The following is a 24558-nucleotide window of genomic DNA, read 5'->3' on the forward strand; positions in this document are numbered from 1 at the left end:
AGTCTCCAATATTGTGAACTTTTGCTATTTTCAAGAATTTTTACTCTTCCTTTGGGGGAATGGAACTAAACAAAACAGTCTTGAGCTATGAGGGTGTGAGCTAAATGCCATTTTCACTTACTGAAGTAAGTTACTAGCAAAAGACGGTAGATTAATTTTATATGGAGACCTTAAAGTAGGAGAACTTATCTTTATTAAAACACATGCTTTAGCACAACTTCTGAGAAACACTGTAGAGATCATGAATACAAGAAGTCCAATCAGGTGATACCTGTGTTCCTTTCTGTCATCAGACACCGAAAACTCCATAATTATATGTAAATGGGAGTTACATGTACAAGCAATTCATCTCCTTCATAGAGTAGATGGTTGAAATACAAATACAACTGTCCAAAATAATGCAAGGCTGGACTAGGTGTTGAGTCATATGAACCGGATCATCCTCTCCTGGTGCCTGAATGCAAACTAACAGGATGGGACCTTACTTGTAGGGGAGGAAGGGGAGCAAGAGAGTGAGTGTGAAAAGAACTGGGAGAAAAACAGTGTGTAAGACTACACAGAAAATCAGGACAGACCGAAAAGACTTTAAAAAAAGAAACTCAAAAAAAAACCAGTTGAGAAATTTGTCGGACACAATGCTGTCTAGAAAGACCTGAATCAAAAGCAAAGAAACTGTCTCTTGTTGCTTTTTTTTCCTACAGTGTTCTGTGAAGAAGGAACTGTCTGGTCTGTCTTTATAAACAAAAATAAATCTGACATCGATATATCTCAACTTCTCTTTCTGACGAAAATAACCTGAAAAACCTTCCCAAAAATGAATTAATGGTTCCATGTCTGAGAAGTTGCAACATCAGTGTTAAAAGCAGGCCTGAAAGAGAGAAATCATTAGTTTCTGTTCCTCTTTAGCCAAGCTGAAAATAACTACTTTAAAAACAGCTGAGAATTTTGCAACAACTAATGTGGCACCCAACTGTTTCTGGGAAGTGCTACAGAATGGCTTGCAGGTAAAAAGGAAATCTTTGTTAGGGCAGTAATTAATTACAAAGCATTTAGGCAGACTGAGAAGCTCTAGTGCAACACCTTCTGTCCACTATGGCAAAAATGTTCAATGATACCATGAAGTAATAAAGTTAACCTTGAAAAACACTAACAGAGAGAAGCTGCAAAACGGACAGACAAAGCTGAAAAGTAATTTCAAAAAGAATATCAAAATGAAAGTTCATCACCTGCATCAGGCTTGCTGGAAAGCGTTAACAATTGTTTCCTATCCAGTTTTACCTGCAGTAGTCTAAAAGGGAGAACAGGGATTTTCCTGAACTTACATCATGCAAAAATCTACTGATGTTGTAGGGAAACCTCCCTGGGAGGCACACGTGGCTCAGCTCAACCTCGTCATCTAAAATAATGGTCAGGGAATCAATTAGGAAGAAGTAACTCTAGTGAACAATGTTAGTAGCCTCCCTGTGATGTCGTTACTGAAATTCCCCAAAGACGAGAGAGAGAATTATTTAGATCTGAATAAGCCTTTAACATCTGTTATGAAGCCAGGGACCCAGCTAAGGGCTGGGAGAGGTGGTTGAGGAACAATTCCATCAGCAGTGGCAGTGGAAGACTTGAATTGTGGGTCAAATATCAGTAAAGGTATCTAGAATAAATTAGCAATTGAACAACGTAGAAACATCTGAAGGATGATGAGACAAAGCCAAAGACACTTAGAGGTTGTAAAATTGGTCACAGGTCTCCAACTGTCTTTCACGTTGGTGCGCTGGCAGGTTGAACAATTGCCAGTGAGAAACACTGCTAGATCTAAAAGTACAAACTCCATGAGAAACAGCCATGAAACCTCAGCAAAATGGGTTTGGTTCTCATTTACTGTGGTATGCCATAAGAGATACTGTATAAAGGTCAAGAGCAAACTCACCTTGTGGCTATGTGCTAAACAACATTATGGATGGGATGCTGCCATGAAAAAGGTTGGTATTTTTGACCAAAGATGCCATCTTCTGCTGTTTTTTTCTGAATGTGTTCACAGAAATGGCTTTTTCTTGTAAATTATTGGGATTATGTCAAATTACTTAGGTCTGGCATTTATTTCTCCCCTGCAATGGGAACTGTCTGCAAGTGCTCAAACCCTGGCTAGCCAGCTGGGTCAAAAGAGGAAACAATATCTTGCTAAAATATGTTGATCTTGGCAAGCATCTATTCAACACATCACCCCAACAACAGATTTAAACAGAGACACAAAAAGCAAGCTTGCTAGTACCAAAACAACTGGGAAAATAAAGCCCATTTCCTATTCTCAATATGGCAAGTAATAAAAAATATCTGTTAACAATCAAATCAAGCTGACAAAGCAATGTTAAAATGGCTTGGAATAGAGCCAAAAAAGATCAGAACAGATATAGAGAGACAATATGCACTGGACTGTGAAGCCCACTTCGCATCATCACAGGAAGAGACATAAAAACCAGCATGATGTGCATTATTGCTATCATTGATTAAAAGAGTTGGGAATATAGTTAAAATATCAAATAAAGATGGACAGACATGATATAAGGGACTACAGTTCTGTCAAAGACGTGTGTTTCTTTCTTTGTTCAGAGTTAGTTCTTCAGTCTGAACACTTTCTTCCTCACCCATTCTTAATCAGAGCTGCTTGCATGTATTTACATGGCACCTAACACAACGTAGACTCCCTAAACACTAGCCACTATAATAACATATTACTCTGGTGAGTGGGATACCATAAACAGGTGCAGTCTACATAAACAGGTGCAGTCTACATAAACAGGATACCATAAACAGGTGATGCCTTAATTAGGCATCTAATTAAGATGCCTTAAAATCGTCTAAAAGCATGAGTAATTCAAGGGTGCCAGGCAACTAAATGGTAGCAATACCTTTACTCTAACACCTTCTTAAAAAACAACAACAACAAAAAATTAGTAACCCTTTGGATAACCTTTTCAATGTACTTTCTTTCACAACTGAGAAGTAGAAATCACTATTTTTTTTAAATATGTATTTAGAATGCAATGTTTCTGAATATTTACAATTCACCAGTCAAGTCTAGTACACACTGTAATGCCACTAGGATGACTAGACCCTTATTCATCATTTTCTTAAATTTTGTTCTAATCTATGGCATCAAACAGATGCAAGATGTGGTTTTGTACCTGGGAATGCAGGTTCAAAGTACTCCAATATTAATCCATGTTAAACAATATTAGACTATATGTTTCCCAGCTGAATATTGACCCTGGTTCCCAAACTGCTGAGAGTATAAGAAAACTTTCATATGTGAGAATGCTGCCAGTTGATACACTTTTTTTTTTAGGATGGAAACAGAGGGCCACAACCACCTGCATAGTTTAATATGGGAAGAAGTACTTCAGTCACCAAAATACTATTATATACTTGATTTGCCCACCAAAAAGCACACGGTAAATTTATTTTTTTCAGTCCAGAGGTGTATTTTTTTCAGTTACATTGTGTCTTTCAAGAGAAAAAAAAAAAGACAGGTTCATGTACATTTTGCAAAAACACAACATACCTTCTCTTAAGCACTGTAAATGGGAGTTAGCAGGGCTTTCGGACTGACAGTGTTACCAAAATGGTGAAAGAGAATACACGATAAAGCAACATGGCATGCAAGAAATTGTGCAGTCTTGAGATTTTGCTTTGCTTCCTTAATCAGTCAGGCAACAGCTTACATAGTTTCTAATGATTTGTGACTATACAATGACATGGAGTTAATACAGGCCTGTGAGGTCTCAACACACTGTGATATAGTGTCATTAGTGAAAAAGGTGGGAATAAGGGGTACCTTCTTCGTCAGATGGCCTTGTTATCTCACTGCAGTAAGAAAAGGTAGGGTTCGTGTCAGAGCCATCTGATTTATAATCTCCCAAACTGGTAGAATGTAAATACTGCTTACTGTAACGGCTTGCTCTTTCTACAAAGGTAGAAAGAAAGAATACCACAGTAAATAGGTGACAGAAGTGCAAAGACGAGCAACAACAGAAACCCTAACACTGCAAACACTGATATTCATACACTGATGCCATTAAAATTAGAGAAAAGTGAATTGTTCACGATTTTGTATCCATTTTGAACACCATTAGTTCAAAAGGTTGCTTCAAAATCAGATACAACTAAGCTTGTTCTCTGCTTTGAAAGAATAGCAGAAATGGAAGGTAGGATTGAGACACTAGGAAAAAAAAGGGATTAAGATGAAGCATATGAAAATTTCCAGTGGAAAATCAAAATGTTCCTTTATCCCAGCATGCATACAAGTGCACGTGGAAATACTGCTGCATGACCTTCAAAAGAATATTTAAAGTTCCACTATTAGTAGCAAAGAAAATACATGTGCAAAATTAAACATTCAAAATAAACACTTCTGGGGGGGGGGAAATTCCAAAAACTTGTAGAGCCAAAACATTGCTGCCTATTATTACATTACCTTCTCTCCTTTTCCATCTACCCTTAAATTATGAACACTTTGGAGTTGCAAACAATAGCACAAGGCATAATATCATGTGCCATATAAGCAAAATGTGCATAGAAAAGAAATCAATTTCATAAATAGGCCACCCTCTGTATCTCTGAAATTTTAGTAAGGTCCAACTACTTGAAAATTCTACTTATACTGAGGACAAAGTAGGTCAATGCTTTTTAAGTAACTACTTGTAAGTGGTATGAATAACTGTTGTTTAGGATAAGATTTATTTCACTATTTCTTATCTGCACATGTGATTATAGCTGAAGTTCCTATAAAACACTGCTTTTAAAATATTACAGTTATGTATATATGAAAACATACTTATAAAACATATGGCTGACACATTGACCTGAAAATTTACTGTATCAGCTCAGTTTCATAAACTTAAAAAGCTGAATTGGGGAAAAGTCAGGATATAAGCAATACCAGAAAGCATATGCAGACTCCTAGACTGAATATTGTCCTCCAGAGGATCGATGTCGAAGATGGAGCCAGGATCTGTGCGCCAAACTTTAAGATCTTTTCCCAAAGCACAGAAATTGTAAGACAGACAAACAAAGGAAGTAAAAGCATGAAAGGAATGAGTTTTAACTATCAGCAACCAATTTCCTTCATCTAGAAATTAACCAAAAGATCTAGATATTCCCCTGAAAGGACTGGAAAGCATTAATTTCCTGCTTAAAAGAACTTAGTGCATTCATTTTAAGTGTTGACATCATTTTAAGGAGACTTTTTCTCCCAATTTTTGTTTTCCTTTTCTAAATATGACCATAGGATTTTCTTAAGTCTAAATAAATTGAAACAAGTTAAATATCACATACCAGTGCTCTTTTCCACTAGAAGAACCAAAATCATCAGAGCTACAAGATTATTTCCCCAGTCCACCAACAGCATCCTTACTCCATGGAGATGCTGCAGTATATATCCCTATAGCTGACAGTTAGCAGTATACATCTCTACAGCTGACAGAGGCACTACAGACCCCCTTTGCATACAGTAGAGATCAAGTCAGCCTAATAGGCAGAATCATAGTTCATCTTATCCAAAATCAATTTCTACAAGTTGCTAATTCATATAAACTCAAAAGTATCCATCTTTCTTAAGTAATACGAAAAATGAACTAAGGTGACAAATTCAGCTGTAGAAATATACATTGTAGACATCTACAGTTGGGTAAAATGAAGCCCACTCTTGCTCTTAACTAGTAATTCCCTTTGTCTTCCAAATGTCCAAGTTTCCTGAGACACAGACTTACTGTTGATCCACTACCCCACTTTAGAAAAGCATTTTTGTAATTCAATGTATGGATTCAATAACAGTAGTAATCGTAAGATCTTCAGCTTTAATTCACATAAGTAATTTATTAATATCTCTTGAATTCACATGTCTGAACTAGATATGGAAAGAAAGAAGAGTCCATAAGAAATAATTAATTTCATATCTGAGTTTAAGTTATAATCAAGGCAGAAAAGTGAATACAGATTCAACATGTTTTTAATAAACTTTTAACAAATAATTACAGTGTTGCACAAGTTAAGAGGAGGCTTATAACAGAAGTAGCTACAGTGTAAATTCGTGATCTACTCACATCAATCTAATATACACAATTCATATCTGCTACGTCTAAAAATATAATCGTCATTTAATCTCTCCAAACCAGTTTAAAATAAAACCTTGATGTAAAGTACAATCAGTTAAAGCACAAATCTACCAGTTCACACCTTTTTACTAGTGGTTTGCTTTGGGCAGACCTGTCTGCAAGATTTACTCAATGCATTGGAAGTGGGAAAAATAATTGTCTTCCCAACTTGGTCCTTTTGCTGGTTTGAGTGGTACCAAGCTAAATAATGGGTCGGTAGGTAAAGTAGGACTGTGGGGACCCCAAATATGTCATGTTTCAAATGATTAATAGCCTAGAGGCAATAGAAAGAACAGACAGAGCTAATAAAATAAATCCCGTGGCTTTAGAATACATTCAATGTATGTACATTATGTGTTATCTACTGCAACTCCCATAAGGTGAGGCATAGTGCTAACTCCCTCTTGACAAGATGAATAAAAGCCAATGCAAAATCTTTTGATAAACTATGTGTTAGTCCTAACAGTGATAAATTATGCAACTACATAAAGCACTGACAGGCATGAGAGGGGTGGGGGAACTGGTGAATGCCCAACTTTTCCTTTTTGATCATGCCTTAGTAAGTAAAAACCTAATAAGTACAGCTTCATGGCAGCATCAGTGCAGCAGCCATTGACACGTATTGATTTTATCCACCTCTGTAATCTGAAATAACATACATAGAATCAGAATCTTGGCAATTTATAGCACAAATCAATTTTAACTTCCTGGTAACTTTTGCCAATTCAAAATACCCTTATGTTCACATAAGAATCATGGAGCCTCTTTAGTCACAGATCCAAAGCTCAGTTAGATTAATTTATCTTGATGGATTTAGAATGGCTTTAGCATGGTTAAAACTAGTGCCTACTTTCCAAAGCAGAGGCATTAATTTTAGCAATCAGGCATTTGAAAAAGTTGTTACAGCTTCACCAATAATACTTTAAAAACCAGCCAGATGGACTCTAACACAGAGGTACTCTTCCTAACTGGCTGAACAATTATCAGCTAGGAAAAAACTCAAGAGTCACAGTTGTTTTTTTTCAGCCTGTGAATTTTTTTTCTAGCTGCCAAGGACATTCCATGAGCAGGGAGCTCACTGCTTCTTTTTAAACAGGCAGATATTGTCATTGCAGTTCACTCTGAAAAAGCATTAGCTGAAGTATCACTGGATATTGGGCTCACAGGTTTGTCAAGGCCTTTTCCTTTAAATAGTTGCACTATTTTTGCTGTTTGGTGGGCATAGCCAGTTAAGAATTCCTGTGTGCTTTGATACTGGAGTATTTTAAGGTGACAAACAGTACTAATAATTCAGTTACTTACAGCTCAAGAATTTCTCTCATGGATGTTCTTAATCCTAATCTGTTTGTGCTAGCAAGCCTTCAGTTATTGAACACAGGATTGCACACATCATTCTTACACAGGGCTACAGCACATGTGCAATGCAGTACCGAGTAGGAGGTCTGAAGTGCACACTAAACAGCATATCGCAAACTGTATATTAAACTGCAATTTTGCAGGAGCTTTTCTCTCTCTCTTTGGCCGCACCAGTTCTAGCTATGGAAGTGACTTCAAGTGCTTGGGTCTATACAGACAATGATTTTCTGAACAAGTTGTTGCCCTAGATTCAGAACTTATGACCCTCTGAGACTTGCATGGTCTTAAAAGCATCAGTACCTTCCTCAGGCAAAGCTCTCAAACACTCACTTTTGAGAAATCCCTTCTGATACAAGGCTGTAGCTACAGACATGTAAAAGGTGGCTATACAAAAGGAAAGAAATACACTTCTTTATGTGGTGGAGACTTATTTGGAGACTTTAAGGAAAATACTGAAGAAGCACCTGCCAGGAATTTTATATATATCGTTAACCTTGCTTTAGGCAGGAGGATGGACTATATGACCTGCGATTAGTCTGTCTGACCTGCAATTTCTCTGATTTTTGAGAGGTAGACTTAAAGTCAACCCTTGTTATTATTACTATGTATGAAGGATTTTAGAGTGCTATCTCAGCATGTTTTTCCATATGTAGACCCTTTGGGGTCTACACTGTTGGAAAGCACAGAAAAACAGAAAAAAGACACACCAAAAGAAAAAGAAAGGAGGAAAAAAAATGTCAGGTTACGATTTCCTTTGCCATAGCAGACTTGCTAAATTTTAAGAGATTTCAAATATCCATTTTGATTTTGAAATAGTGTTTATCATGAATACCCCAAATGACATCTTAATGCAATACCCTGTCTCTACATACAAAACCAATCTGTATTCTACACCCTGAACTTACCTTGGACCATCTTTTAGAACATCACTTCTGAACACTGGTGTTTGGCTTACCAGAGATCTAATGAGTTATTGATGAATTACAGCTTGAGATATTTTGAAAGCTGTGTGAAATTCTAAAACAAGAGGTAAATGGAGCATGTGCAGCTCTGGAAATATTGCTGACTGACAGAAGAAGAAATCTCAAACTGGTCTGCAACATTTAAACATTGAAGTCTTGGAGAATCACAGCTTTAATCATCTCTCTTCTGTGCAAAACGAAAATTATTGCAGATATTTTGGCCTTTCTTGAAGAATCAAAATTCAAATTTGAAGTAATAGCAATGACTATCCATATTAAAAAAAAAAAAAAAAAAAAAACAGAGCAAATGATAATGTATCTCCCATTCATTCCCATTATTACTTCGCTAGAAGCTGGCATTGAACCAATAGTTCAACACAAGTTTCATGCTGAGAAAAGACTGAAATTGAAATCTGGGAATCCTTTTTCTTGATTGTAATGGAGAACACAAGCAGAGGCTTTCGTCTTCCCCACAGTGTTTTCAACAGCAACACTATTTAACAACTTACCAACAATTATCCCAGGTCTTCTATCCATTTCAACGATATGTGGATGCACACCTTTATACGCTGCATCACTCACAATTTGGGTGTTTTTCCGCACACGCTCTGTTACAGGATCATCTACCACTGGGGTGAAGCCTCTGCCCTTTGTCTTCTCAAAATCTTCATGGTATTTTACCTAGGAAAACAAGAAGAATTACATTTTTCCCCAAGCTGCAATTGACAGCAAATGGTTATTCTATGCAGGAATGCATACATGTTTGTTTTATGAGGCACTTACATTCTTTGGGTTTTGCACCATGACAGAATTGTTACACACATGAGATAGGCTGGATGGCCAGCCAAGTCTTTTCTATCTCCCTAACTTGATTCGCTGGTATTTTATTATCATTTTTGCATTTGTTTTCCATTGCCACTGAATTAGGCATTAACTCAAGCAGCAAAGCATCATCTTACAGTCACCCAGGACAGGAAAAGCCCTCAGGAGGTCATTTGGTCCATTCCCTTCTTCTCTAAGATAGGATAGCTCTTTACTGATGTAGACAACTAGATCTGTCAGTAAAATATGTTCCAGCAGTAATAGTTCTAAAGAACTCAAGGACTTTCATTCACTGAGAATTTTGATTATACGCAGAGTTTCATACAAAAGGTACTCTTCTGCTCTTTTATCATATGCCAGCTAGCTTTAAACATAGGTTTTTAGAAAGAATTAAGAATTGCAGTTATTCTAAGCAGCCTGCTTTCAAAAAAAAAAAATTCAAAACAAGGACATTACGGTATAAAGTGTTATATAACCAAGTGTTGGAACAAAGCCAGTATTAGTAAGAGTTATAAAGGTAGTACCCCTGATTATGCATATTTACTTTTTAAATAGTCTTAATCATCAAAGAATTAAATTGACAAACATTCTCACACAAGCAAATGCACACAAAACAACTCATTCCAAGAACAAAAGTCACGCAGAAACCAGGAACGTGCACAGGCACAAGGTGAAGTGTGTCACCTAATCCAGTCAAACCGTGTGATGCTCAAATGAGGTGTGTATTTTTTTAAAGAAAAAAAATACCAAACAAAAGAACAGACATTTAACTGTTAGAAAACTGTTTATTAGTATTTTGAAAAATGTTCATTACAGTCATATGCAGTTAGCAAACACTCCCTCAACAGGCATAAGAAGAAAATATTCCTTCCATACTTGAGCAGAGAGTTTCATTAGTTACCTATATTAATGGAAGGCAAAATCCAGTGGAAGTCAAGTGCCATTCCTTAGTATACTCTGGTTATAGGAAGAAAGTACCCTACCATTGAGATGTTGTTTTGTGTTTCTTTGACATGCCTTAGCTCAGGTGTGTCTAGAAGCACACTACGTCTACCTTTCATCTGCCTCTGATCACTGCTGTACTTGACCTGCAAAACAGCAACAACAGCACACATGAAGTTTTTGTTTACAGTAGAAAGGATGGCGAGAATCACACCATGCAACGGTATCCTTTCCAAATCACAATGCCCAAATTTTTTCTTGTTTCTTTCTTTACATTCATTTTCTAGTAACTTATTTCAGAGGGAGGATACAGATGAGCTAGTATATTGGTAAGGCCAAAGGGCACATTTATTCCATCAATCACTTACTCAAAAAAATAGTATTTACCTGAAAGCTGAAACTCTTGACTGTTTAAATGACATAAGTGAAATAATTCATTTATCAACTGAAAAATAAATAATAAGAAAACACCACTGTGACTTGGACAACTTTAAAACATATTTTTATGGCTGGTGATAAGCTACCTTCTTATTATCCAGATAGACCCAGATTCTGTCCTCAGTCTGCTTCCAGGCTGGGATTAGCTGAGAACCCCTGGGTCCCCAGAGAATTCAACTCTTACAAGCGGATTAGTCCTTTGGCAGCCTTCTTACTCCTGTTTGGTAGCTAGTCTTTGCTAGTAGCACAAAAGCATCATGTCTGGGACAAATCTGAGTATGTTGTTTTCAAAGAGAACATTTGGGCTCTGTGTTTCATGCATCAGTAAGTACAGAACCTCTTATGTCACATTTCTCCTAATTAGCTTCTTTTGTGGCATTTTACAGACTTGTAAAGATGCAAGGTTAATTATCTGTTAAAAAAAAAAATTAAAAAAGGCAAAAAACCCCCCACACTCAAAATTCTAAAACACTAAAGTAGTTGATCCTAGAGTCAGTACTCTTACAGTTTCTTCTGGATGGTTGAATTCTTCTACTAATGGACTCTCTTAGCTCCTACATTGCATTATAAACTGTGCATTGAGTGTTAGTAAATATTTTAGATTTACGTATATATTCACACTCAAAGTATTACCTCTCAAATCAGTTGTTCAAATCTATTTCAACATGCATTTGTGATGACAGAAAACAAGTAATGAAATTGTCTAACCCTCCTTAAAATTGCATATTAGCTAAGCACAACATAGCTATGAAAATATGAGTCTTGGTGTCTATGTTTCATAGGTAAGTTTGAAGTAATGTACAGAGAAACAAAAATATATGGTACTGCATATTCTTCAAACCCTTCTTAATTAAACAATAAATTTTCTTAGCAAATATATTCAGCTACATATGCTTTCGAATATAAGGCATTTTCTGGACAGAATAATTACAGCCAACATAGTTTGGTTTTCATCTACTGCTCATTAACACAGAGGAGTACTTACCCTGTAAATCTTGAGAAACAAAGTGAAGGAGTCACTTGAAAAGAAAAGCTTAATTTTCAGAAATAAAAAAATTATTTAAAGTTTAGAATTGTTGGGAAGTTTTCCTCTTAACTATGCACCTCAAAACTAATTGACTTTGGTAAATATGCATGAGCATTTTAAGAAGGTACTTAAGACTTATGTAGTTACAAGGTCAGATTCTGTTCCTTTGTCCTTAGACAAATCCTCTCACAAATCCAACTTACTTTACTTTTCACTCCTACACTAGGTTCTAAAGTGTTTACTACTATTAATTCTCTTCTGCCACCTTGAAACAGTGGCTGCATGAAACCTGTTCTATTTACCATCTGCAGGGGTTTTGTCACTGATGTTGTTTCAGCGTTGACGACACAGACTGTAATGTAACTAGTCTGGTCCTTTAGTTCACCATGCTGTTTTGACTTCCTTGCTCCTTATTAGAACTTGTAAGGACTTCCTTGCTCCTTATTAGAACTGTCTGCTGCTTCTTACACCACTGTAGTGGCAATTTAAAAAAAAAAAAAAAAGTAAGTATTATCATAACAGCCAAGAAAAATATAGTATTTTACTCTTCAGTGTTTAGTAATAGGATCTATTTAGGACTACTCAGCTCTAACATAGGTGGCATGTCGCATAGTGGAATGGATGACTATATGCTTCCATGCTTTGAATCATAAAAACATGAAATTTGCACTAAAGTTAAATTCTCATTTCCTTTGTTCTTTACTGTAATTTACTCCTGCAATCTAGCAACTAAAACTTGGCAACAAGACACGAAGATTCTTGAAAGAATGACTGACCTCTGTTGACTCTCTCCTTGAAAAATACTGGCGCCGACATGACGACTTACTTTTTTTGCAAGAATAATAAGGCAAGTCTGAATATTTTTTTTGCCCATATGTGCAGTGCATGTACTCAAAGGATTTAAAAAAAACCAAACATTCAGTGCATGATGCAGTTGGATTCATTTGACACACCAAATCTAAATGGAAAAGCATATCCTTGTTATATTCCTACAATGACTGAAAATCTAAATGGCAAAAAGATTCAAACAACTTGCCGAGCTGATATTGTCTTGATTCTTCTTGACTCTCTCTATCTCAGGAGTGACACTCACAGCAGTAGCTTTGCCAGGCTGCTCTCTGTAGTGAACCTATTATTTAACAGAATAAAATGGTACATACTATTTCAGCTAAAGCAATATCACATTGTTTTACATTAAAGTGTATGACTTAAAAGGTCATCCAGGAAACAACTGAAAAGCTAAAATGCATCTGAAGTTTATTAAAGCTTATAAAACTTGATTTTTGAAGCATAACCTTGAATTCTTTCTGTATAGTCTTCTTATTAATGCATTTGTGTGGATATATACACACATATGCACACAACATCTTGACATTTACCACACTGGTCCTTGGCTGTATACAGAAGTATCTTATATTTGGAATGGGCTAAGCCACAAATAATGCAGTAAAGTCAAGCAGAGCACACGAAAAACTGAATTTCAGCAATGCCCACTGTAAATGTATATTTGTTCAGGCACAGAGATTCCATAAGGATACCATCTATGTTGTAACTTTTATACTCTATATATTCAAAGGTGATTAAACGCAGTGGGTGCAGTATATCAGACAACTGCCAATTGAATCCAACTGCCTAAATTTCACCATGTGTTTATTTAAATGTACTGGAGGAATATCCCCTCTATCACTTTTTAACAAAATACACTTGTAGCAATGATGCATTAACCAAATGCACACTCAAGGCAGGATCAGTATCTAAAGCTGATAAAGGACAGGATGTGGCACTGACAGACCAATCAGTCTAATCTTAACCCTGGCCCCAAATACTGGGAATTCAGATATGGTAAACATTTAGTAAACAATTAGAGATTCTTGCATGATTTACGCCAATCCATACAGTTTTATGTAAAATAAATGTTTCCATACAAACCCTTTTTTTTTTTTTAATAAGCTCTTGGTTTTGTGTGATAAGGATAACTGTGCTGATACACTGTGCTCATAATTCTGCAGTGCACTGAGGCAGTAACGTACATATTGTTCAAGCAATTGTCTTCCCACACAACACAGTTTTGGTCTGTCCACATCAACATATTCCAATCAAAAAATTAATGTCTTATGAAAATTATGGTAAACTATCAAATGGATTAAATTTGCAAACTGACATTTGTAAAGGTAAAATGATTATTCAAGACTTAATGTTTCTAGAAACGTCTGAAGTTAAAGAATCTTCACTCAAAGCTATTCCAGTGACCTGAAAGAGAATTTAAACTTTCCAACGAAATTTGCATAACACAAAAATTGGTGAAAGGTACACAATGATGTGAGTAGAACAAACACACAGACCGGCTTGAATCATTTGGGAAAACAGGTTTGTTTGTACAGCGTGCATTTTAGGAGAGCTAGATTTATCAACATAAATCCATGAATAAATAGCATACACTTAAGTTAGAGGGGCAGTATTCTTGAAAATTGTAACTCTAAATTAATTTGGGGAACATGGCAGAAAACACCCCAGGGAAACACTAGCTATTTGTAGCCCCATGAAATATGGCTGTTGATGGAAGTTCCCAGTGAGGAGAATGGCTGGTCTCTCAAAGACTCATTAATGGGGTACAATTAAACAATGCAGGAAGGCAGCAGCGTGCTCCAAAAGTCCTTGCCTTCTTCCCTGCACTCCTGCAAGCAGTATGACTTTCTAATGGTTATGTCAGCCACTAAATACTGAACTCTGATAGGAAGGTTACTGAGAAACCAGAAAGAGGCAGGTAAGAGAGCTGGAGTTTGAGTACAACTGTAGCCAATTTTTTACAACGCAAAGAAAAAAAAAAGCTGGAAAAGGATATTCTGTTTAAAAAAAAAAAATCTGTCAAGATTTCCTGCAAATATCCAAGACAGACAATAACATTTCAAAACATCAAAGCCATTTCTTTAATCAAATAGGTGATGCTTCACGTACCATTTCCCTAAGCAAGCAATGGCTTTTCACAATTGCTTCCTAAAAGAAGGTTTTCAAGTAATTCCATTACTCAGCCCGCACCTAACTAAAGAAAAGGCACAGCTTCTGGAGGCAGAACTTTGTACTCATCCTCTGCACCCAAAAATTATACAAAGGATTAAACGAGAGCAACTTCCCATGCTGACATTCTCCTGATTCTTCTTGACTCTTTCGATCTCAGGGGTGACACTCACAGGTGTAGCTTTGCAGAGCTGTTCTTTGTACTGAACCTAGTAAACACGGCAGAAGATATTACACAGCGACTTCGGAGTAACACAAATACAACAGCGTGTTAGACATCATGAAGAGCACACTGCATTTGGACGGAAAATACCATTCCTTAATAAACACCCACATGTTTCCACACGATACTTAGAACTCACCCTCTTGCAGTTCTTCTATTTCAGACACAGACAATTGACACTTCAACAGGAATACTTCATGCTCATTAATGTTAATCAAAATGCAAGCCTAAGGAGTTATTATTTTACCATTAATTGATTAAATTAGTCTTTGTGGACAAACAGGACCTAGCACAAACACCACAGACATATTCACTGAGGCACAAACACATTTAATACAGTAGAGAGAAGTGTGCAAGCAATGAAAATGGGGCACACATTGCTAATATTCTTCTGGTTTTCCTTAACTCTCCTTAGTTCGGGTGGATCAGAAATAGTTGTTGCATGCTGAATTTCTTCCTTGTATTTAATCTGCACGATAAATATTACAAAATATTAGCAATTTAAAGGAGATACAGACAAGCACTAAAACACAATAAACATTTTGTAATCTCTCCCTTACTGCACAGCTAGACCACACCTATCAACACTATTGACCTGAAAAGGAACAGTTATATTTAATTTCTGAAACAGGCTGCTAGAGTCTCCAGTAGATCTTGTTTGATACAACGCAGCAGAGAGTGCATATAACAAGCCTAATATCCTAAAACTCTTACAGCAGGAATATACATCACATGGGATAGTGGCTATCTTCATGATAATTGGGATTCTGCATATACTACTTGGAGATCTGTATCACTCTGACAACGTCTTGGTCTTGCTATCATCTTGCTACGGAGTCTACCAGTCCATTTCAGAAACTAAACACTTCACAGATGTGTTCTTAAAAGGGTAGATGACTGCAAAGTCTCATTCAAGTTCTCTAAAAACACACAGACACATCAGGGAGAATGCAGATGTCGGGATGGATGATGCCTTTGAAGATGCTGTCTGTCCTGGTTTCGGCTGGGATAGAGTTCATTTTCTTCCTAGTAGCTGGTATAGTGCTGTGGTTTGGATTTAGTATGAGAATCGTGTTGATAACACACTGATGTTTCAGTTGTTGCTAAGTAGTGCTTACACTAGCCAAGGACTTTTCAGCTTCCCATGCTCTGCCAGGTGCACAAGAAACTAGGAAAGGGCACAGCCAAGATAGTTGATCCAAACTGGCCAAAGGGCTATTCCATACCATATGACATCGTGCTTAGTATATAAACTGGGGGGAGTTGGCTGGGGGGGAGCGATCGCTGCTCAGGGACTGGCTGGGCATCGGTCAGCAGATGGTGAGCGGTTGCATCACTTGGGGTTTTTTTTCTGGGTTTTGTTCCTCTCTCACTCTCTTGTTGTTTTCCTTCTCATTACAATTTATCACTATTATTATTATATTTTTTCCCCAATTATTAAACTGTTCTCATCTCAACCCACGAGTTTTCTTACTTTTGCTCTTCCGATTCTCTCCCCCATCCCACCGGGGCAGGGAGGATGAGCGAGCAGTTGTGTGGTGCTTAATTGCCAACTGAAGCTAAACCACGACAGTCCTTTTTTTTAAAACAGATATTTACTGTTGCTTTTGCCACATTTAATCTCTTTTAAACAGCAATATGCTTGGATATGGTAGACTCCATAATTTGAAAGATGCACAGAACTAGAATTTCTTCAATTATACACCATATGTACCAAAGCTGGAATTCAACTTAATGAGAAAGAATTGTAAGGTTAAGTGGATGTGGTACTAAAAAGAAAGGCATCATATTTTCTGGTTTTCCATATGCTATCCAAAAGGGTCATCTTGAACACATCTGCGCATTGTCTTTGTCTTACTGTCTGTTACTAAATACCTGTCCAGTATTCAGCACATTCAGCTTCAAATCTCTTATGCCACCATAAAATAAACAATACTTGTAGACCATGCCATCCTTTATAGTGATATGGCATGCTTTCTTTTTCTTTACAAGGGTAATAGAACAGCAAAATTCACAAAAACGTTCAAAATTGTGAGTGTGGTGATACATAACAGTTGGAAACATTTTTCATTAGCAAGACTCAAGGAAGGAAAAGTACTTTAAGAACAAGGGAACAGCATAATGAATCAATTTGTACAGTTTTATATTAATGTGGCATACAAAACTTCTGTTAAATACATTTCAAGGCTGCAAAATCAAGGACTTAGAAATCACAAAATGACACAATTAACTTAAATGTAACCTTAGTTTTGCCCCTTGTACAAATATGCTCCATATACAGCTTTTAATATATTTTATACTACTTCATTCTTTTCCTCTAAGTGCATTATAATCTTCTTTATCTATTACCAAAAGCTGTTTTTCTCAAGAGAATTCTGCCTCATTCATTACACATCATCGATGACCCTTACTTAATGAGTAGTTTGCACACAGACCATGACTGATTTTTTTTTTCTTTAACTACTCTAAGGTCCTGCTTTGATGACAGAATTACTGATTCCTTCAGGAACTTTTCTATGTTGCTCCTCGCTAAAGCATCTGAGTTTTTCACACACATTAATTCACTAATTTTTCTATCAAATGAGGAAAAAGGGAATTGTGACATGGAAAAGTACTATTTTTACTAGACAGCACAGACAAGTAACAGCTAATCTGGCTACATAATTTTAAAAAACATAGGATTATACAGCACCTGCATTCAAATGAGAATTCCCATTGAACTGTAGTTTGCAAAACGGAAAACCAGAGCAGGTCCACCTCCGTGGCAAAGTATAAAATCATATACTTTGGCAATGGATCATCAGGTCTAGACACAGGGACTTGAATTCAGGTTCTTGCTTTTGAGTATTGACTTAGTGACCTTAATAATATTCCCTAAAGGTACCTCTTGGGGAAGCAATTCCTCATGATTTAAAAAACTACAAATGTACATTCCTTCGTGTGCCTTCATCTTAAGCCCCTTGTGGTTTGTTTAGATTGACTGCACAAACCCATGAGAACAAGTGTAGTTTGTTACCTCTGTGGACACCATCATTAAAGAAAGGGAAAATATTTGACCAAGGATACCTCAGATACACGCTAACAGTGAGGGAGTGATGAGTCTAAATGACCTTGGGTTCTGTTTCAGCTCTTCTGGAAGGAAGCACCTATGCACAGGAGCACATCACTCTGCCCATCTTTCCCCACATTTGGCCTGTCCACTTTGACCAAGCCCTTCTACACTTTCAGGTCCTCACCCCTGGCCTCTTTTTTCCCCAAATCCACTGTACCAAATGTCACTTAGTAGATAATTTTCAACTCTCTTCTCTAAGACATGGTACTTCTGGAGAGCGCAAAATTTTTTAACACAGACAAAACAACTTGTTTTTCTCTAAGCTCATACTTGGAAGCTGCTTTGGCTGAAATCTATAAATAAATAAATAAAACCAAACCAGCCCAAAGCACAGACCAGGAATGGAAAATTTCAGTCCAGACAGTTTAGGACTGGCAGAAGTACTAAACCACTGGAAAAAAGGGTCTTTTAATAGAGACTATTAGGTAAGCTTAAGAATTGGCAGTGCTACTAGTCCTTAAAATGATTCAAAATGTCTGTTGCTTGAGTTTTAATCAGACCCCAGCTTTGTGGTGTTGACTGACATATCACAGGGGTTTCCTCATGGATTTCACACAAACAAAAATACAATTAAAATCTTCCCCCAAAAGCCGTCTTCCCACTGCTGTGTCCAGCCCTGCCTGTCCCTCAATATAAACAAGTTTATAAAAAATCCTTAGTTATTTGGAGCTTCTCAGTTCAGATTCAGTTACAGTCCATGGGTCTGATGTTTGCTTTTAAAGTTCTGTGAGATCTTGACTCCAACTATTTAGGAGAATGCTTCTTCCAAACCAATCATCACAACAGGTGAGATGAGCTCAACCCCCTTGGCTGTCACCACCTTGTTTTTTAGGATTTGAAAACAGAGCGTTCTGATCTTTGTCTCCAATATATGTCATCTGGAAGAATCTGATCACTTTCAGAACATGATGCAATGGACTTTATTGCATGGTTTGGTTGTACAGGGCATGTTATTTGGGTTTGGTGTTCTGGGTTTTTTTGCACTGCAGCTGTGCTTCACATCCCATAGTTCCATTTAGCTCAGCAAATAGTTTTAAAGCTGTCCTATGTACTTCTGGCTAAATTCAAAGATATGTGTAAAATGTTTAAATCTAATGGAGTCAAAATTGGTGTAATTTACCCTTCCTTTGGGACTCCTGTAAATTGCACAATATAATTTCCCTCTCACTGCACAATACAATTTCCCTCTTACTGACATATCATTTAAGACTTTCTTGCACATTGCCTTTAAATCTGGCATTCTACACTTTTAATAAATATTATACAAGACTTAAGTAATCTCAAGTACACTACATGTAATAAAATATCTTTTGTAAAATATTAACTCTAAACACAGACTAGTAAGGTAAAGGCCGTGCTACTTACATCATACCACTAAACCACTAATGCATTTTATGTTTCTCTTGGTATGCTTTTGTTCACATGTGTTTACTAGCATACTGATCCATCTTTCACTTTCCCCTCTTCACCACTATTTAGGATTTCTCAAACAGCAAGAGCACTGTACACTATTTCCATTTCACTTTTAAAGGTACTGAGAAAAAGCATTAGAGTAAGACTACTAATAAGCCTCTGTGTGTGTGTGTGTGACTACTCTCAAAATAAATGTCTGTGGTAACTGGAAGTCAAATAGGTAACAGGAGATTAGGTTTTTGTTTCTAGAACACCAGTACAAACCTGGCTTTAAAAAAAAAAAAAAAAAAAAAACCCCACACAAAAAAACGACCAAAACCAACCAACCAAAAAAACATAATTGCAGGGGGAGGAAACAAACCAAAAAACAACAACAAAAAAAGCCCACCCTCAAGTCAAGAAAACCTACAGCTTCCCAACCAGAAACAGTATTTCAGGATTTAGGACACGTGATAGCTTGCACTGAATCTTCAAATTGTGCTGTGACTCAAAATGACAAGATGAAAAGTGATGGATGGAGCAGAGAAAAATTCCAAGGAAAATACGAGTTTTTCAAAGTTTTATGGAAATTCCCTACCTGACCTTACTTTGGTGGGAGATGCCGTATTTAACACTACTCAGTAAACAAGGAAATTCTAGTAGAATAGGTGTCCAGAGTCCTTAATTTGGATTTCAACTAATATTTAAACACAAACTAGTGTCATGTCTATGCGTTACTTTCAAACTTTATTTTTAAAAAAGTATCTAATCATCAGCAAAGCCATGTCACAAACATAAAAATGGCCCCTCCACAATAAAAATTCCAAACAAGCAAACAATGCAGCTACAAGTGTTTTTTTGCTTGGCAGTCACTTTTCCACTTTTTTCCAAGTTTTGCCACTTGGAAAAGCATATTCTACTTGTAGAAAAGCATGAAAGAAAAGCATGTTCTACTTGTAGAAAACTCTCATTTTGATACTTTATTTTTAGCTGCCCATTAAAGTGCCAAAGACATTGGGCATCCACAGATAAACAACATCAATTCAGAACCAGTCTCATCAGATCCACAGATCAACTTGTCTTCAGCATGTAAAGAGGCACAAACCCTCCACCTTTTCACATAGCTTGAGTCTGGACATAATCTTCCTCTTCTTGAAGTGCAAACTGTACCAACCCCCATGTAATACCTGCAGACTCTACAGGAACTTTACAGATTTTCTTTTTTCTGATATGATTAGTTTTCTAAATTGCAAATCACAACTGCTGTTCAGTCTGTCATATTGGGAAATACATTTCATGTTTTTCACTCTTGAAAGACAAAACTCTTTCCTCAAACATTTAGTTAAAAGTTTTTCCTGTTTTTCATAATGCTTCAATTTGATACTCTACCTTTGGACACGGAAGAACTACATTAGAGTGGAGCTCTAACTCTACTAGAATGGAGCTCTATATCCAAAATTCAGTGGAGTAGTACTTGAATAAGATGTGTGATACGAAAAAGTAGAATTTTTAGTAAACAAGATGGAAAAAAAAAGTGACCACCATTTACTCACATAAGAATAATTAACGTTAATAACACTTACCGAACTAATATTCTGTTGATTTTTCTTTACTCTTTCAATCTCTGGAGTCTCTTTTACAGCTGTACCAGCTCCTACTTCCTTCTTATAAAACACCTTCATTTCCCCCAAAGAAAAAGTAATTATGAGACTGTTAGCAATGCAAGTACAAGTTCTCATAAAAGGGCTGGGCAATTTTCCAAGTTCCAAATCGGTCTGACTATAAATCTTGCTAAGAAAGCAATACTTTAATTTTTCATAAATCAGACCAATTATCAATAACTATAACAACATTCTGTTTTTCAACTGTAACGCAGATAATCTATTATCATCCTTTAGATTGATCTCAAACATTTGTAAGTATTTGTAATGATAGTTTTAACTTTGGAAATAATATTAAAATTTAGAACATAATCTATAAACATTTACAAATGCAACTTCATGCTTGAGTAATCTCTCTCATTTCAATGTATTTGAACGTGCATGTACATGCAAGATTTGAATTCATTTTTTAATATTCAGATCTTAAAATACTCTGAGAAGTGAACAGATACTATTATTTCTAATTTAGCAAACTAGAAAATTGACATATTCATGACAAAATAACCAGAACAGCCAGAGCTACAATCCAAGTCACACACTTTTTTGATTTCTGGGTTCATGCCAGAAAGCTGAGGACTGCATCTAAAAACAAAGCTCAGTTCTGGAAAGATACGGACACTGTTTATATAATTCTCCTCTCTATTTCAGTTGTTTCAGTAAAGGATAAAACACAAAGCACATCGGTAGAATCGATCATTCAAAGTTACTGAAAGAGACAGTAACTAACTGCTCCACAAATTCCAAATGTGGCTATAATTTAAATAACCATGGAGCACCAGTTCACGCTGCAAAACTCCTAAAGAAGTTTTATTTGAATTTCAGTATTTAGTGTCACAGCTGTTGCCATTCCAGCAAGTATTTCCAGGCTGGTAGTGTAAAAACAAGTCTGGAGCTCGTAAAAGAAATCTTTACTATTTAGTATTTCTGCTTTTCTTAAACCAAGATTTATTTAACTTTTATTTTTCCTATCAATTAACCTTAAACAATAAAACATCATTCTTGATGCACTTCTCCTACTTCCTTGAAGTTCTCTGTAACCTACGGTGACCAGTTCTGCCAAATATTCTAGAGGAGAGTGAATTATTTATGTCCATAACTCATTTTTTAAATGTTCAGAAAACCTTTAACAATTCAGAATTTTGTTTTAACATGCGAGAACAGAGACTGAAAATTGTTCTGCACCAACATGTCAGTACAAGGTAGAAAGATTTACATAGTGGACTGAACTAAAATATACTTTTCTCTTCTACCAAGGAGGGAGTGGTAAAAAATGTTGGACCTGGGAAATTTTTCTATGAAAGAGATGACTGTGCAGTAAATATCCTCTTGTAAATCATCTGCCACATGAGCTAGATCTTATCTGCAGAGCTAGACACTTTTTTTGTCCCTTAAGGCAGGAAAATATTTGAGATTAAGTCCAAAAATCAGAAGCCTATTAGGGGTCATTAATTTTTTTATATTGGGGCTGCTCCCAGCTGTATCTTAACTTAGTAAAAAGTAACTTACCTTTATAATCTAAATTGCACAGAATGCTGAAAGATTAAAATGTAGAGAAAGAAAAAAATGATAATTCAATTACAGCTATAAACTGCTTTCCTACCTTTGGAGGATCCAGTTCAGAAACAGAAAAAGGATGGTCACAAAATAAAGCAAACACAAATCACCTCAAAGACAAAATATTTTTATTTCATATTATCTAGTACACTAACAAAGAGGATAATTGTCAGTCTTGGCACTGAAAGCTCAGACTGGCCTACAGGGCTGCAAGGGGTTCAGATGTGTCAGAAGCTTGTCAAGGCTTAGTTAAGCAGCGGAAGGTTATTACGTGCCTGGTATCTAACTGTTAGTGAGTCCACACTACCAGACCTGCTGACCTATTTGAGGACTCAACAAAAGCTACCAAAGACTGGAGCAGGGAGGAAAGCAGATCAGTAGATGCTAGCTTGGATCCCCTCTGTTACACAGAGTTTTGGCGTAGCATGTTAGGATGCCAGTGACATGAGATACGGTGCTAATCACCGTCACACCGTGCAGCAGAGCACCATGCAAAACTAAGAGGCAACAGATTACAAGAAACAAAATTCGAGCCAGTGGGCCTGTCAACAGCTCCTATTAGAAAGATGTAGCTTTCAGCTGCTCTCATCTGAAGGAAGAAAAGGAGCAGGTAATGGCTGGAAGATGTTACAGGAGAGACCACTGCCTAGAGCAGTCTCAGAGACTTTTCGTCTCTCCTCTCCCCACAGGCTCCTACTCCCCTAGTGAAGCTGCAGTGATACGGGATAGCTGCAGGTAAACACCTCTGAGAGAAACTAGTTGACCTTGTACTCATGCAGAGTTGGAGAAGCTGACAATATCTCTAAGTTAAAGAATAACATCTCTGTCAGATAATACTAAAACATTTAAGTAACTTATATTCCTTTCTCTCAGATCATTGGCTTTATTAGTATTACTTAGTCTGCCATAAAAAAGAGACACTAACTGGACAGCCTTTGGTTCCGGAGGCTATATTTACTCCTCTTCTCTGTTGTATTACAAGCAAAGCCAGAATTACAAACAGCAGAATTAATGGGCCCAAAAAGGAAATGGAACTGAATGCATCCCAAACTGGGCAATTTTAGAAATCTAAGCTCACAATTTATACTTAGGGATAAACTGAAACTTAAATCTAGCATAAAATTAAAAAATACAACCAGTATAACCTAAAATCATTAGACATATATATTTATGAAACCTGATCTGTTCTAATTTTATACCCAAATCTTGATGTTCTGTACATATGATAGGAAACAGATGAAAAATCTTATATGCATAGTAACAAGCCTTAGATTTTTCTGTCCTTTTAAATAAAGTACTTCCAGGGACTTGATGGAAAAAGAAAAAAAATCTTCATTTAAAAATAACTGTGGCTTGGCAAGGTGGTATAAGTGGTTTAGCAATTCAAAATAACAGTGTCACACCTAGAAAAGCTGGGTATTTTTTTTACTGAAAGTAATGAGTGATACAGCTTTTGCCAGGAAAATTATGCAAATGGTTCAAAGGACATTTACTCATAAGTTCCCTATTTCATGCTGCAGCACAAAGGAGCCTATTTGAAGTGAAAAATATCTGAAAAGTTACAAGTGAAGAGAGAAGCACTATTACTTACTGAACTGACGTTTTTCTGAGTACTTTTTATCCTCTCCATCTCTGGAGTGTCTGGGACAGCAGAATAGTTACAGAGCATCTTCTCTGCTTCAGATTTGTACATTTTCTGAAAAATAATTTTAAAATGTTTATTTCCTGCTTTCTTGGGCTCAGAATATCCAAACTGCAACAAAATATGCTTATTGCTGATGAGCCTCAACATCCTTGTACAGTATTTATTTCAACCTTTCTCCTCTATGATATCGTTATCATTGTCTGTGTGGGACACCTGACACTGTGTCCCACACTGAAAATATAATATATATAAAATATATTCTCATA

General features: G+C 36.5%; 1 protein-coding gene across 11 annotated transcripts in view; it reads right to left on the reverse strand.

Annotated features, from left to right (window-relative positions):
• The window catches only part of NEBL (nebulette), a 273043-nt gene that overhangs the window by 27195 nt on the left and 221290 nt on the right, over positions 1-24558 (reverse strand). For 3 of the 11 annotated variants that reach the window (XM_072854417.1, XM_072854413.1, XM_072854423.1), the window contains 9 exons: positions 24239-24343; positions 21016-21108; positions 15305-15397; positions 14821-14914; positions 12727-12818; positions 10267-10371; positions 8971-9142; positions 4931-5023; positions 3827-3955 (listed from right to left, as the gene is read on the reverse strand). In XM_072854417.1, coding sequence (XP_072710518.1) covers positions 3827-3955; positions 4931-5023; positions 8971-9142; positions 10267-10371; positions 12727-12818; positions 14821-14914; positions 15305-15397; positions 21016-21108; positions 24239-24343 — 976 coding nt within the window. The remainder of the gene's footprint in view (positions 1-3826; positions 3956-4930; positions 5024-8970; positions 9143-10266; positions 10372-12726; positions 12819-14820; positions 14915-15304; positions 15398-21015; positions 21109-24238; positions 24344-24558) is intronic. The other 8 variants (XM_072854418.1, XM_072854414.1, XM_072854419.1 and 5 more) reach the window with 5 other exon arrangements.

The sequence above is a fragment of the Ciconia boyciana genome, chromosome 2 (genome assembly GCF_034638445.1).
Source record: "Ciconia boyciana chromosome 2, ASM3463844v1, whole genome shotgun sequence".
Classification (NCBI taxonomy): domain Eukaryota; kingdom Metazoa; phylum Chordata; class Aves; order Ciconiiformes; family Ciconiidae; genus Ciconia; species Ciconia boyciana.